The 12,122-nt window shown below is 39.7% G+C and overlaps 2 protein-coding genes across 2 annotated transcripts; both read right to left on the reverse strand.

The window, feature by feature from the left end:
• Positions 1-3,234: 3,234 nt before the first annotated feature.
• On the reverse strand, positions 3,235-4,272 carry LOC121781605 (RING-H2 finger protein ATL38-like). Its single transcript, XM_042179332.1, has one exon. The coding sequence runs from the start codon at positions 4,270-4,272 to the stop codon at positions 3,235-3,237; it is 1,038 nt and encodes a 345-aa protein (XP_042035266.1).
• Positions 4,273-10,925: 6,653 nt separating this feature from the next.
• Positions 10,926-11,762, reverse strand: LOC121781606 (RING-H2 finger protein ATL38-like). The gene has a single exon (XM_042179333.1). It carries the CDS (start codon positions 11,760-11,762, stop codon positions 10,926-10,928), a length of 837 nt encoding a protein of 278 aa, XP_042035267.1.
• Between the last annotated feature and the right edge of the window lie 360 nt (positions 11,763-12,122).

Consider the following 12,122-nt stretch of genomic DNA (forward strand, 5'->3'; position numbering starts at 1 on the left):
TTGGGAGTGTGATGTATATGATGATATGCACAAGGCCTGATATTTCTCATGCGGTAAGCGTGGTGAGCAGATACATGTCCTGTCCGGGAAGAGAGCACTGGTTGGCTTTGAAAGGGATTCTCAAGTATCTCAAAGGAAGTAGTGATCTGGGAATAATGTTCAAATCAGAGAATGAAGGAGATAAGGATAGCATTATTGGGTTTTACGATTCAGATTATGCAGCTAACCTTGATAATAGGCGCTCACAATCTGGGTACATATTTACCTTGTTCGGCTCCGCGGTGAGCTGGAAGTCTAATCTCCAATCCGTGGTGGCTCTATCGACGACGGAGGCAGAGTATATAGCTCTTGCTGAGGCAGTAAAGGAAAGCTTCTGGCTTAGGGGTATAGTTGGTGATTTTGGGGTGAAGCAAGAGAATGTTGTGATCAAGTGCGACAGCAATAGCGCGATTTGTCTCTCGAAACATCAGACATATCATGAACGCAGCAAACATATAGACGTGAGGCTGCATTTCATTCGAGATGAGGTTGAGAAGGGTGCGGTGAAGATTGAGAAGGTCAGCACCGAGCACAATGCGGCTGATGCACTTACTAAAGCCCTACCAAGATCCAAGTTCCGACATTGCTTGGATTTGGTTGGGGTGGTCCGAAATTTGTAAGTATGGGAAGGAAGGTGGAACTGGTGGTGATGGATCTTAGATTGCTCAAAGGTGGAGGATTTGTTAGTGTTTGAGCTCATCAAGATCGGATTGAGCTGGTGGAAGAATCAAGTCAGGAAATAGCCGTTGGGAACCAAAACAGGAACTAGCCGTTGGAAACGGTTATAACCGTGTTCGGCAAAAGGAAGCTGTTCGGCAAAAGGAAGCTGTTCGGCAAAAGGAAGTTGTTCGGCAAAAAGGAAGCTGTTCGGCAAAAGGAAGCTGTTCGGCAAAGGAAGCTGTTCGGCAAAAGGAAGCTGTTCGGCAAAGGAAGCTGTTCGGCAAAGGAAGCTGTTCGGCGGTTTTCTTGATCGATACTTCTTAAGGGAGTTGCGATTCATTCCAGAACCAACAACAACAGAAATCAAAAGTGATAGAGAGAGAATTCAAGAGAGGAAGTGTTATCTTTCAGCTGTGCGTTTTTAGCTCTCGAAGCAAGAAGTTTTCGGGCGAGTTGAGGGTTTTCCATCTTGTAAATTCTTGAGAGTTTTGAGTGCTCTTATGTTTGTAATTTCTCGAGTGATCAATAAAGAAACACACCAGATTCTGCCCGTGGATGTAGGCTTACGCCGAACCACGTAATTCGCTTGTGTTCTTCCTTGCATGTTGTCATTTCATTAATTTGCATTTCGATCATCACAACCGTAGGTTCGTTCTTCACAACGTGGCGCCGTCTGTGGGAAATTCGTCCACTGAATTGATCGAGAAGGCATAAAGTTTTGGGAGTTCTTTCTTTGTTTTTTTTTTCTCAAGAAGGCGCTCAACCTGTTTGAATAATGGCTGCAGCAAGGTTTGATGTTGAAAAGTTCACAGGCCGAAATGATTTTGGCCTATGGAGGCTGAAGATGAAAGCAATCTTGATGTCGACTAGGGGGTATTATCGTCATTTCAAATGTCAACAACTTATATAAAAGTCAACAGCTTGTCAATAGCCTGCACATTAAATGTCAACAACTTATAGAATGTCAACAACATGTCAATAAAATGTCAACAGTTTGTCAACGACTTGTATAAAGTGTCAACAACTCAAAAACAATTATTGTAATTAAAAAACTATTTTTTCTTATTTTTTTTATTTGACACAAGTTCTGGAATCATGATTATACCATACATGTCAATAGCCTACACATCAAATGTCAATAACTTATAGAAAAATGTAATTTTTATCCGAAGCTTTGGTGGAGACGGAGGCAGCCTACTCCGGGACTTTGGAGAGTTGCTACGGTGCCATTTGTGGAGGAAGAAGAGGAAGACAGATGTGGAGATTAGCACAACCAAGAAATGTAAGAGGGAAACCATTTTTTTGTTTGGAGAGACTAACGTGTGAGGAGAAGCAAATGGCAAAAGTTGTTTAACTCTAACATGAATATAGGTTAGAGTGAGTGCAAAGAGTGGTTTAACTCTCTCTAACCTATATTGATGTTTAACTCTAACTCGCCGAAAGAAGACCAAAAAGAGGGCAGCTGATACCTGCATTATATCAAACACTATGAGTGCAATTTGTGGTTTAACTCTCTCTAACCTATATTCATGTTTCAATTGCTCAAATTCTTCGGCTTCAATTTGGGGGGAAACGGTATTGCACAAAATTCCCCCAATTCAATCCAAAATGTGCAAAATTTTTGCTAAACAAATCCAGAAATTACACAACGAAAGAGACGAATTACTCAAAGAGTGCAAGCGAAGAAGAGGAAGAAGAGTGTGGTGTAGTTGCGAGCGAACCGCTTGACGTTCTCGTGGACACGGAGGCGCGCCTGAGAGCGAGAGGACGGGAACAAGTACGATTCGGAGGAGCCGAAGAAAGCCACAATCCATGGCGCCGTGTCGCCGGAGAAATTGGCGGCGGCGAGCTTCGAGAAAGGGTTGAAGGTGAGCAGCGACAGCAGAGTCCATACGCGGGAGAAGAATCGCGAGACGAGGAATGCTCCGCTTCTGCTAAAACATGAAATCACCATTCTGCCATTTCATAATTAATTAATCTAAAAATATTTCTTATATGGCAAATTCTTATATGCGTCTCAATTCTCAATTAGGCGGCTAAAAAATCTGATAATAAATAAATTCAAAAGAAAATGCAGAAACAAAGTATATATAGACAGTAATATCAAACCAAACGTACGGTTAAACCTAGTTTCCTTTTCCTATGAAATTTGATGGATAAAACTAAATAAATACTATCTTGCGGAGTAGAATGACAAGTTTCTGATAAGTATTTTTGACAGATTTATTGTAAACATCAATCTCGACGCAAGAATAAGATAGAATAAGGGTAAATATATAAGGAAAACAAACGAGCAAAATACTTGTAGTATTTTCAGTTAGCCATAGAAATAAATAAATAATATGGCGCAGCTACAGTTTATCTACTAGAACCTTGGACTAACTATTTACTGCTAATAACTAATTGACAAAGAGAACCAACCCAAAAAAAAGAGACAGCGCAGGATCATGCCCTTAAACATATGCTTATGAGTTATAATCAATCACTTGTTCCATAATGTGGAGCATCTTTGCTTGAATGTTATTGTAAATCCTCTTAAGCTCCTCCATCTTCTGACAATAAACCGGCTTCAATGTCTGTCTTCGGCTCTAACGACACGAAAGAAGGTATCCTCAGCAGCGACCAACTGCTTCCCCACTTTTGTTCACCTTCGTCGGCAACCCTCTCACCTTTCGAGAAAAAACCCCATTGGCCACTCCACTCCTCGCTTCGGAAACCTCTCCGCAAGCTCCTCGTCCTAGACAATATAGTAGCCACGCATCTCCCTGGCCGGTTTGAACTGGTCCGGTCCATCATCTCCTTCCTAACCGTGTTTGGCAGCCTCAATGTGAACCGGTCGAGATTTTCCACCGGTTTGACCAACAAGTGCCCGGTCGAGTGCGACCTAAACTTATCCAGAGCGACCACCCTCGCGGACGCGGTCTGGACCGGCCGCAACCTAAGGGACCGGAGCGGTAAATCAAAGCCTGGGCTGGGGTTCGCATCATCCCCTTCTATTTGAATCACGATTTCGCCGGTTCTCGAGCTAGTCCCCTCCACAGCTGCGGGCGCCGGTTCAAGCGGCTGAACCGGTTCGTCGCCGGTCTGCGGGGTGAGATTGGCCCGGCAGACCGGGCAGGTGACGTGCGACTCGAGCCAGGTGTCGATGCACTCGGGGTGGAAGACGTGGTCGCACTTGGGGATCAAACGCAGCGTTTCGTGGTCCTCGAATTCGCTGAGGCAGACGGCGCACTCGAGCACGCTCTTGCCGATCTTGTGCTCCTTCACCTCCGTGTAGGTGAACGTCGGGAATGCGTCGACCACCGCCGCGGAGAGGCCGCGGCGCATTGCGGGGGCGGCGGTGCGGTGGCGGACGCGCATTGCGGCGTCGGTGCAGTTCTCGATGCAGATCGAGAAGAGCCATAAGAGTAAGGCCACGGCGATGAACCCGGCGATGATGGTCCTGGCCACGGGGCTGATCCTGGCGCCAACGTAGTAAGGGCTACCGTTTGTGGATTCCGGCTGCAGCTGAGCTCCGGCGAAGCTGAGAAGGAGGATTAGGGATTGGAGGAACAAAATCCGAGGGGATTTCATGTTGAGAATTTTGATGAATTTTGCTGAGGGAGATTTCAGATTAGGTGAAACTTAAAGGAAAAAAACGACGTATTAAAAGAGGAGGGGATGAGATACTAATAAAAGGAAACTTAACTTAAATAAAGTGTCTTTAAATTATACCACTAAGATTTTGGTTATTTCCATTTATATAATCTTTTACTTATGGAATCCTTACTTTAGGAAAGTTCAAATTGAATTGATATGGAGTAAAATTTTAACAAATCTACTAAAAACAATATTAAGTCCGATAAAGTTAAAATAAAATATTTTAAGAATTTTAACTTATTTCTTATAGCTAATTCACTTATAAAATATTAAGTATTTTACCCTTTGGACTTCGATCAACGTCCATAGTTAACATTATTGGAATTGACTTAATATTATCAAATTAAATTATTTTCATTATTGTATTATCATATTTATTTTAATTTGTTTCACAATTTTTGCATGAAGATGCAGAGTATACAATAAAATCGACATCAAATTAATTGGGTGATACTAATACTAGGAAATCGATTTCGTGCTGGCGGTTTTATATGGTGAACCAGACCGGATTGGACACCGGCTCACGACCGAACTGGTCCGACCGGTTTTTAAAACACCGGAAAAAACCTTATTTGCGCATATCTTGATAGGAAACTCACATTACTTATCTTGCTTTACATATCTTCCCATATATCATCATCGTTACCAAACAAGCCCTTAGTAGCTAGAGCAATTAACAAATACAGTAGTTAACACATCCCCATGTGTTAATTTGTGATCCTTATCGACTCGTCAAGGGACGGATTCTTTTGTATTGTTATGTTAGGGCTTTAAGCCCATTAGATTATATTTAATGAGTTATACTAGAAATTAAAAGAAGCAGTTGTAGATTCTATAAAAAAAAAACTAGTGATATTAAAATATTCAATTTTACTTTTATATATAATGTGTTTACAATTTTTACGAGACTCTAGATTATAATTATAATTGTTTCAGCTATTTCAAAATCTTCTCTCTGACTAGATATATTTGTTCTTTAACGACCATACTCATAACTATACTGACATGTATGATGTATGCATGGGAGAGGAGTCTCTAGCTCTAGCTGTCACCAACGATATTTTTTTATTGTGAGAAGGAAGTAATTATGCCAATATATATATATATATAGGGGTGTGATAAAATACAAACTCTCTAAAATACAAACTATACAAACTTTAATCATACTCACTTAATACAATTAATCAACGGTTAATATAAGAGATTTTTCTAATGTCAACATTTTGACATCGAAAAATCAGAATTTGGACACCCCCGTCGACAGAATTTGTACACTCTGTACATCCCCCGGTGACATAATTTGTACATTCCGTTGACATCGACCCCCGGTGACAGAATTTGTACAGTCCGTTGACATAATTTGCACACTCCGGTAACAGAATTTGTACACTCCGGTGACATAGTTTGTATAGTTTGTATTTTAGAGAGTTTGTATTTGATCATACCTCTATATATATATATATATATATATATATATGAGTGCATTATAATGATAACCCCAATTTGTATGATAACCCTATAACTAAATCTCCACCACACATTTTTAAAATATGTGGTCTAGATTTAATCTAACAAAACTATCATATTATCAAATAAAACTATCATATTTCGGTTATATAAGGGCAAAATTGTCATTTCGTTATAAAATTGAACTAGACGCTGCATTCAATTTCTCTCACACTCCTGATCCGGTGTGTTAAGCTTTGTAGAGAGTGGTTAAGCTTCCAATAGCGGCTGCCTCTTCTGATCCGGTGTGTTTTTGGAGAACTGTGACGAGTTTTCCTAATGGAATCGTGAGGAAGCATAGCAGTACGTTGACGAAATCGCTGTTGACTTCTGCAAATACCACTTTTGTTTTCTCTTTGTTGATCATAACTTTCAGAGACAAAAGACATTGTGTTGAGAGAGAAGATGAAATGTGTACGTGGTGTCTGGGGTTTATACTTAATTTGTCGATTTGATGAAACATTGAAAATAGTTTGGATTTATAAGGGCATGGAAATTAACCAAGAGTCTGATCTTGTCCCACCAAATTCCACTCCCTCTTGCAATTATATAATTTTACAATTTTATCTGCTTGTACTTTGCATTAATCACCATTGCCGTTGCTAAGTAACAAAATTCTTGATTTAAATATTTAATAAATGTGTTAATTTATGTGCAAAATGATAGTTTGAGAGGATAAAATGATAGTTTTAGGGGATAAATTGATAGTTTCAGAGGATAAAATGATAGCTTCAGAAGGTAAAATGATAGTTGCACTTGATAAAATGATAGTTTCAGAAGATAAAATGATAGTTGCACTTGATAAAATGATGGTTTTAGAGGATAAAATGATAGTTTCAGAAGGTAAAATGATAGTTGCACTTGATAAATGATAGTTTCAGGGGATAAAATGGTAGTTTCAGAAGGTAAAATGATAGTTGCACTTGATAAAATGATAATTTCAGGGGATAAAATGATAGTTTCAGGGGATAAAAATATTTACGGCTGGTGAAGCTAGATATGCAATTTAAGCGGAGCTGCTTTGCAATTGTGATCATACAACAAAGTATCATGCCGCGTTCCACTATCCTTCTATTTTCTTCTCACCGTGTACAAAATGGCTGTGTGGCAGATGTGTTGTAATTTATTTGGAAATCTGTGGTGTGTGACAGTGTAAGTATACTTTCTTTTGGCCCCAGAGTTTTTTTTTGTTTGCAGTTTGTTATTGCCTTTGCATGTTAGTATCTTTCTCTAGCTAATTATTTGCTCACATCTCCACCATGCATGTGCTCTTGCGCCACATAATTCTTATAGAAATCTTTATCTCCCTAAAAATATAGGAGGTAGTGCACGTGGAACATCGATCAATATATGCGTAGAGAGCCAAAACCAGTGTTTGTTCTGGCTGTTTTATTTGTTTCGTCCCCCAAAACTATCATTTTATCAACTCAGAGTATCATTCTATCCAGCAAAATTATCATTTTATCAACTCAGAGTATCATTCTATCCGACAAAACTATCATTTTATCAACTCTGAGTATCATTCTATCCGACAAAACTATCATGAAAGATAAATACTGTCACCACACGCTCGAATTCTTGAGCAGATATTAAAAGTAAGAAATAATTTTAGTAGACATAGTCTGAAAACTGTCATATACTCACCGGCTATAAGCAAAAGTCACAATTTCAAAGGAATTAATTTGCATCAAATTTCAATAATCACCCTCAATTCCATAGTTTCTCACGAAACTTAGTTAAATCATCAGTCGTAGTACTATTATAAAACATTGTGGATTGTTGAACAAAAATAAGATATCGATGCTAGGGGTCCGTGAATAAAGGATCTGCTCAAACATAAACAATCAACAACTTAAACAGCAAGTTGACCCAACATGCTCAGAATTCCATCACTCATGCCATCATATTCAAAGTATTCAATCCGACAAAACTATCATTTTATCAACTCAGGGTATCATTCTATCCGGCAAAACTATCATTTTATCAACTCAGGGTATCATTCTATCCGGTAAAATGATAGTTGCACTTAATAAAATGATGGTTTCAGGGGATAAAATGATAGTTTCCGGGGATAAAATGATAGTTTCAGTGGATAAAATGATAGTTTCAAATGATAAAATGATACTTTTGCATAAAATGATAAAATGATAGTTTCAAATGATAGTTTCAGTGGATAAAATGATAGTTTGAAATGATACTCTTGTTCACAAAACACATCACTCTTATTCTGATTTTACTTCACTCTTATTCAGAAAACACTTCACTTTTATTCAGAAAACACATCACTCTTGTTCTGATTTTACTTCACTTGAACACTTCACTTTTGTTCAGAAAACACATCACTCTTGCTCTGATTTTACTTCACTCTTGTTCACAAAACACATCACTCTTGTTCAGAAAACACATCACTCTTATTCTGATTTTACTTCACTCTTGTTCACAAAACACATCACTCTTGTTCACAAAACACTTCACTCTTGTTCACAAAACACATCACTCTTATTATGATTTCACTTCACTCTTATACAAAGTTCATGGACTAAAAAAGATGTTCCCTCTTATTAAAATTGATTTGTTATACATACTTTTTGTAACTCCTATATATACTTTTGTAACCTTCTGTGTTAGTTCATCTTCTCACTAAAAAAAGATAGATGTTCCCTCTTATTAAAGATGTTCCCTCTCTTGTCACGACACATAAAAAAATTCCAGGCACCAGCCTTTACTATATTTCTATTTTAATTTGATATAAATCAGATACAAACAAATAATAGAAAACATTTTAATGATTTTAGGAAGGAAACATTTGTTATTGGTTCCTCAAAGTGACGCATGAATTTCCTCAATCACACAGTACTTGTTCAAGTTTCCAAGGCTTCATGATATATCAAAGCTCCAACGTCATGCTTTACCAAGATATAATAATTTTTTTTGGAGTATAATTATGAAAAATTTCATTAAATTCAGTCATCTCTTTATAAGCTAAAATTATCATTTTATCAACTCAGAGTATCATTCTATCCGGTAAAACTATCATTTTATACAGTAAACCTAACATTTACAAGCCAAAAGTATCATTTTATCAACTCAGAGTATCATTCTATCCGGTAAAACTATCATTTTTTTCTTGGAAGGATGAACGAAAGAAAAAATGTATTCCATTCTAAGAGTAAAATTAAGGAAAAACCTTTCACAAAAGTATACTCTCATTGTTAATAAATAAATAACCCATCGAAGTGATGTTTAAGCAAACAAAACAACTCAAATCCAATCTCTCTCTCTCCCCTAAAAAAAATCACTCTGGCGGGAGACTTCACAAAATAGAGAGAGAGTTTTGTGTTGAATTCGAGAAGAAAATATACGAAGAAGAGAGAGAATCGGCAATCTGAGAAAGCACGGAGATCAGTTTCTGGAAGGGATCTTCGAGTGTTTCCATGAGATCACAGCCGCACTCGCTTTCTCTAGGATGAGTGACTCTGCTTACAGAGTTGAAACGACATAATAGGAGAAATGACATATTTACCCCTGCGCCTTTTTTTATGAATTAAATCTAAGTTTAAATCTCAACAACAAGATTAGAAAATATGTGTGGTTCATATTTAGTTATAGGGTTATTACATGATTTAAGGGTTATTATATGATCACATCTATATATATATATGATTCATAATTATGGAATATATAAAAAGCTAGGCGATTATAGTAAAGAAATTCAAAAGAAAATGCAGAAATAAGGTATATATACACAGTAATATCAAACCAAACGTACGGTTAAACCTAGTTTCCTTTTCCTATGAAATTTTATGGATAAAACTAAATAAATACTATCATATCTTGTGGACAAGAATGACAAGTTTCTAGTAAGTATTTTTGGCAGATTGACTGTAATCATTAATCTCGACGCAAAAATGAGATAGATCGATAGAATAAGGATAATTTAATAAGGAACACAAACTGTTTCAGTCAGTCATAGAAATAAATAAATTGGTATCAATAATCAAATGAAATACGGCGCAGCTACAGTTTATCTACTAGAACGAAGGCTAACCAGCCTTGGACTAACTATTTACTACTAATAGTAATTGACAAAGAGAACTAATGGTAGGGATCAGACCAGTCCGGATTTACTAATTACCGAGACCTCTTTACTCTTGTACAAGAGAGCTCAGCCAAACTCTCAGATCTTGACAGAAACCCTAGCTATTACAAGTTCTTGACAGAAACCCTAGCTAGCTCCTTGATTAATCACAGCCTGCACACTTAAAGAAACAAGTTAGTAATAACCGGTAAGATCCTCTCAGATCTAAGATATTACAACTAGAACGAACAAGAAACACAGAGAAAACCGAATAGATCACAGTATTTGGCTCAGCCCCCGCCAACAGTTCAGATCTATTCAACCAGACACTAGATCCAAGGGAGCACCGTCGAATCCAACCAGAGATTCACCTCTCACCGTTGATATCAACACCACACAACTCCTTCATACCGGATCAAGAACCACATAACACAATCTCGCACCATATCTCTCACACACTAAAACCCTAGGTCTCCCGAACACACCAGCAACCGAAGTAGTTGCCCTCACCGGCTACACCACCATCAATCACACAAGGAAACAATGAAAGACTCAAGAGAAACCGCCGGAGAAGTCATCGGAGAAGAAGAGAGAAGTGAGAGAGAAGAGAGAAGTCACTGAATCGAGTGACTAGAGAGAGAGAGTAAAGTGTAAAGTGAAACACAAACCGTCATACACTTCACACATAACAAACACAACCCTCCATCCAACGGCGCAGGTTCAAGATCCAAGTGAAGGTAAGATGTGGCAGTCATCAGACGGTGGAGACCAAAGGTCACCGGGCTCAAGGGCTTGGCTCCTTGGGCCTAGCCTAATAAATTGGCATCAGGCCAAATTAATTCACAACCCAAATAAATGTCCACCAAAAATATTCAACACCAACAAAAAAAAAGACAACGCAGGATCATATGCCCTTAGACATATGCTCATAATCAATCCACTTGTTCCATAATGTGAACCATCTTTGCTTGAATGTTATTGTAAATCCTCTTAAGTCAGCATATTAAACTGGAGACATACTCCAATTTTCTGACATTAAACAGGTTTCAATGTCTGTCGTCGGCTCCAACGACACGAAAGAAGGTATCCTCAGCAGCGACCAACTGTTTCCCCGCTTTTGTTGACCTTCGTCGACAACCCTCTCACCTCTAGAGAAAAAACCGCATTGGCCACTCCACTCCTCGCTTCTGAAACCTCTCCGCAAGCTCCTCGTCCTAGATAATATAGTAGCCACGTATCTCCCGGGCCGGTTTGAACCGGTCCGGTCCATCATCTCATTCCTAACCGTGTTTGGCAGCCTCAATGTGAACCGGTCTAGATTTTCCACCGGTTTCACCAACAAGTGCCCGGTCGAGTGCGACCTAAACTTATCCAAAGCAACCACTCTCGCGGGTGCTACTTGGACCGGCCGCGACCTAAGGTGCCGGAGCAATAAATCAAAGCCTGGGTTGGGGTTCGCATCATCCCCTTCTATTGGAATCACCATTTCGCCGGTGCTTGAGTTAGTCTCCTCCATAACGGCGGGCCCCGGTTCAAGCGGCTGAACTGGTTTGTCTCCGGACTGTGGGGCGAGATCGGCCAGGCAGACCGGGCAGGTGACGTTTGACTCGAGCCAGGTGTCGATGCACTCGGGGTGGAAGACGTGGTCGCACTTGGGGATCAAATGCAGCGTTTCGTGGTCCTTGAATTCGCTGAGGCAGACGGCGCACTCGAGCGCGTTATTCCCGATCTTGTGCTCTTTCACCTCCGCGTAGGTGAACGTTGGGAATGCGTCGACCACCGCCGCGTCGAGGCCGCGGTGGACGCGCATTGAGGCGGAGGTGAGGTGACGGAAGCGCATTGTGGGGGCGGGGGTGTAGTGGTGGCTGTAGTGTCAGAAGAGCCACGCGAGGAAGGCCATGGAGATTAAAACGACGGTGATGATCGCCGCCACGGAGCTGATCCTGGCGCCAACGTAGTAGTTGCTGTCGTTGGTGGAATCTGTTGGTTTTCTGGGATTACAAGAGATAAACACTAGTCGGGCGTAATACAACCCAAAAGAAGGAATACAAAAGAACAACTGAAATGAAATTACAAAGTGGAAATCGAAACAGTAAACCGTAAACAGAAGCTAGCCGAGTCGAGGAGTCATCTTTCCGCAAGATGAGATACACCCCGATAGTGCTCTCGGATTGGTGTTCCATCCCCAAAGATAAAATGG

This window comes from Salvia splendens, chromosome 20, assembly GCF_004379255.2.
Source record: "Salvia splendens isolate huo1 chromosome 20, SspV2, whole genome shotgun sequence".
Classification (NCBI taxonomy): domain Eukaryota; kingdom Viridiplantae; phylum Streptophyta; class Magnoliopsida; order Lamiales; family Lamiaceae; genus Salvia; species Salvia splendens.

Coding starts and splice junctions, on each gene's coding strand:
- LOC121781605 (XM_042179332.1), bottom strand. CDS start 4,272: ATGAAATCCCCTCGGATTTTGTTCCTCCAATCCCTAATCCTCCTTCTC.
- LOC121781606 (XM_042179333.1), bottom strand. CDS start 11,762: ATGCGCTTCCGTCACCTCACCTCCGCCTCAATGCGCGTCCACCGCGGC.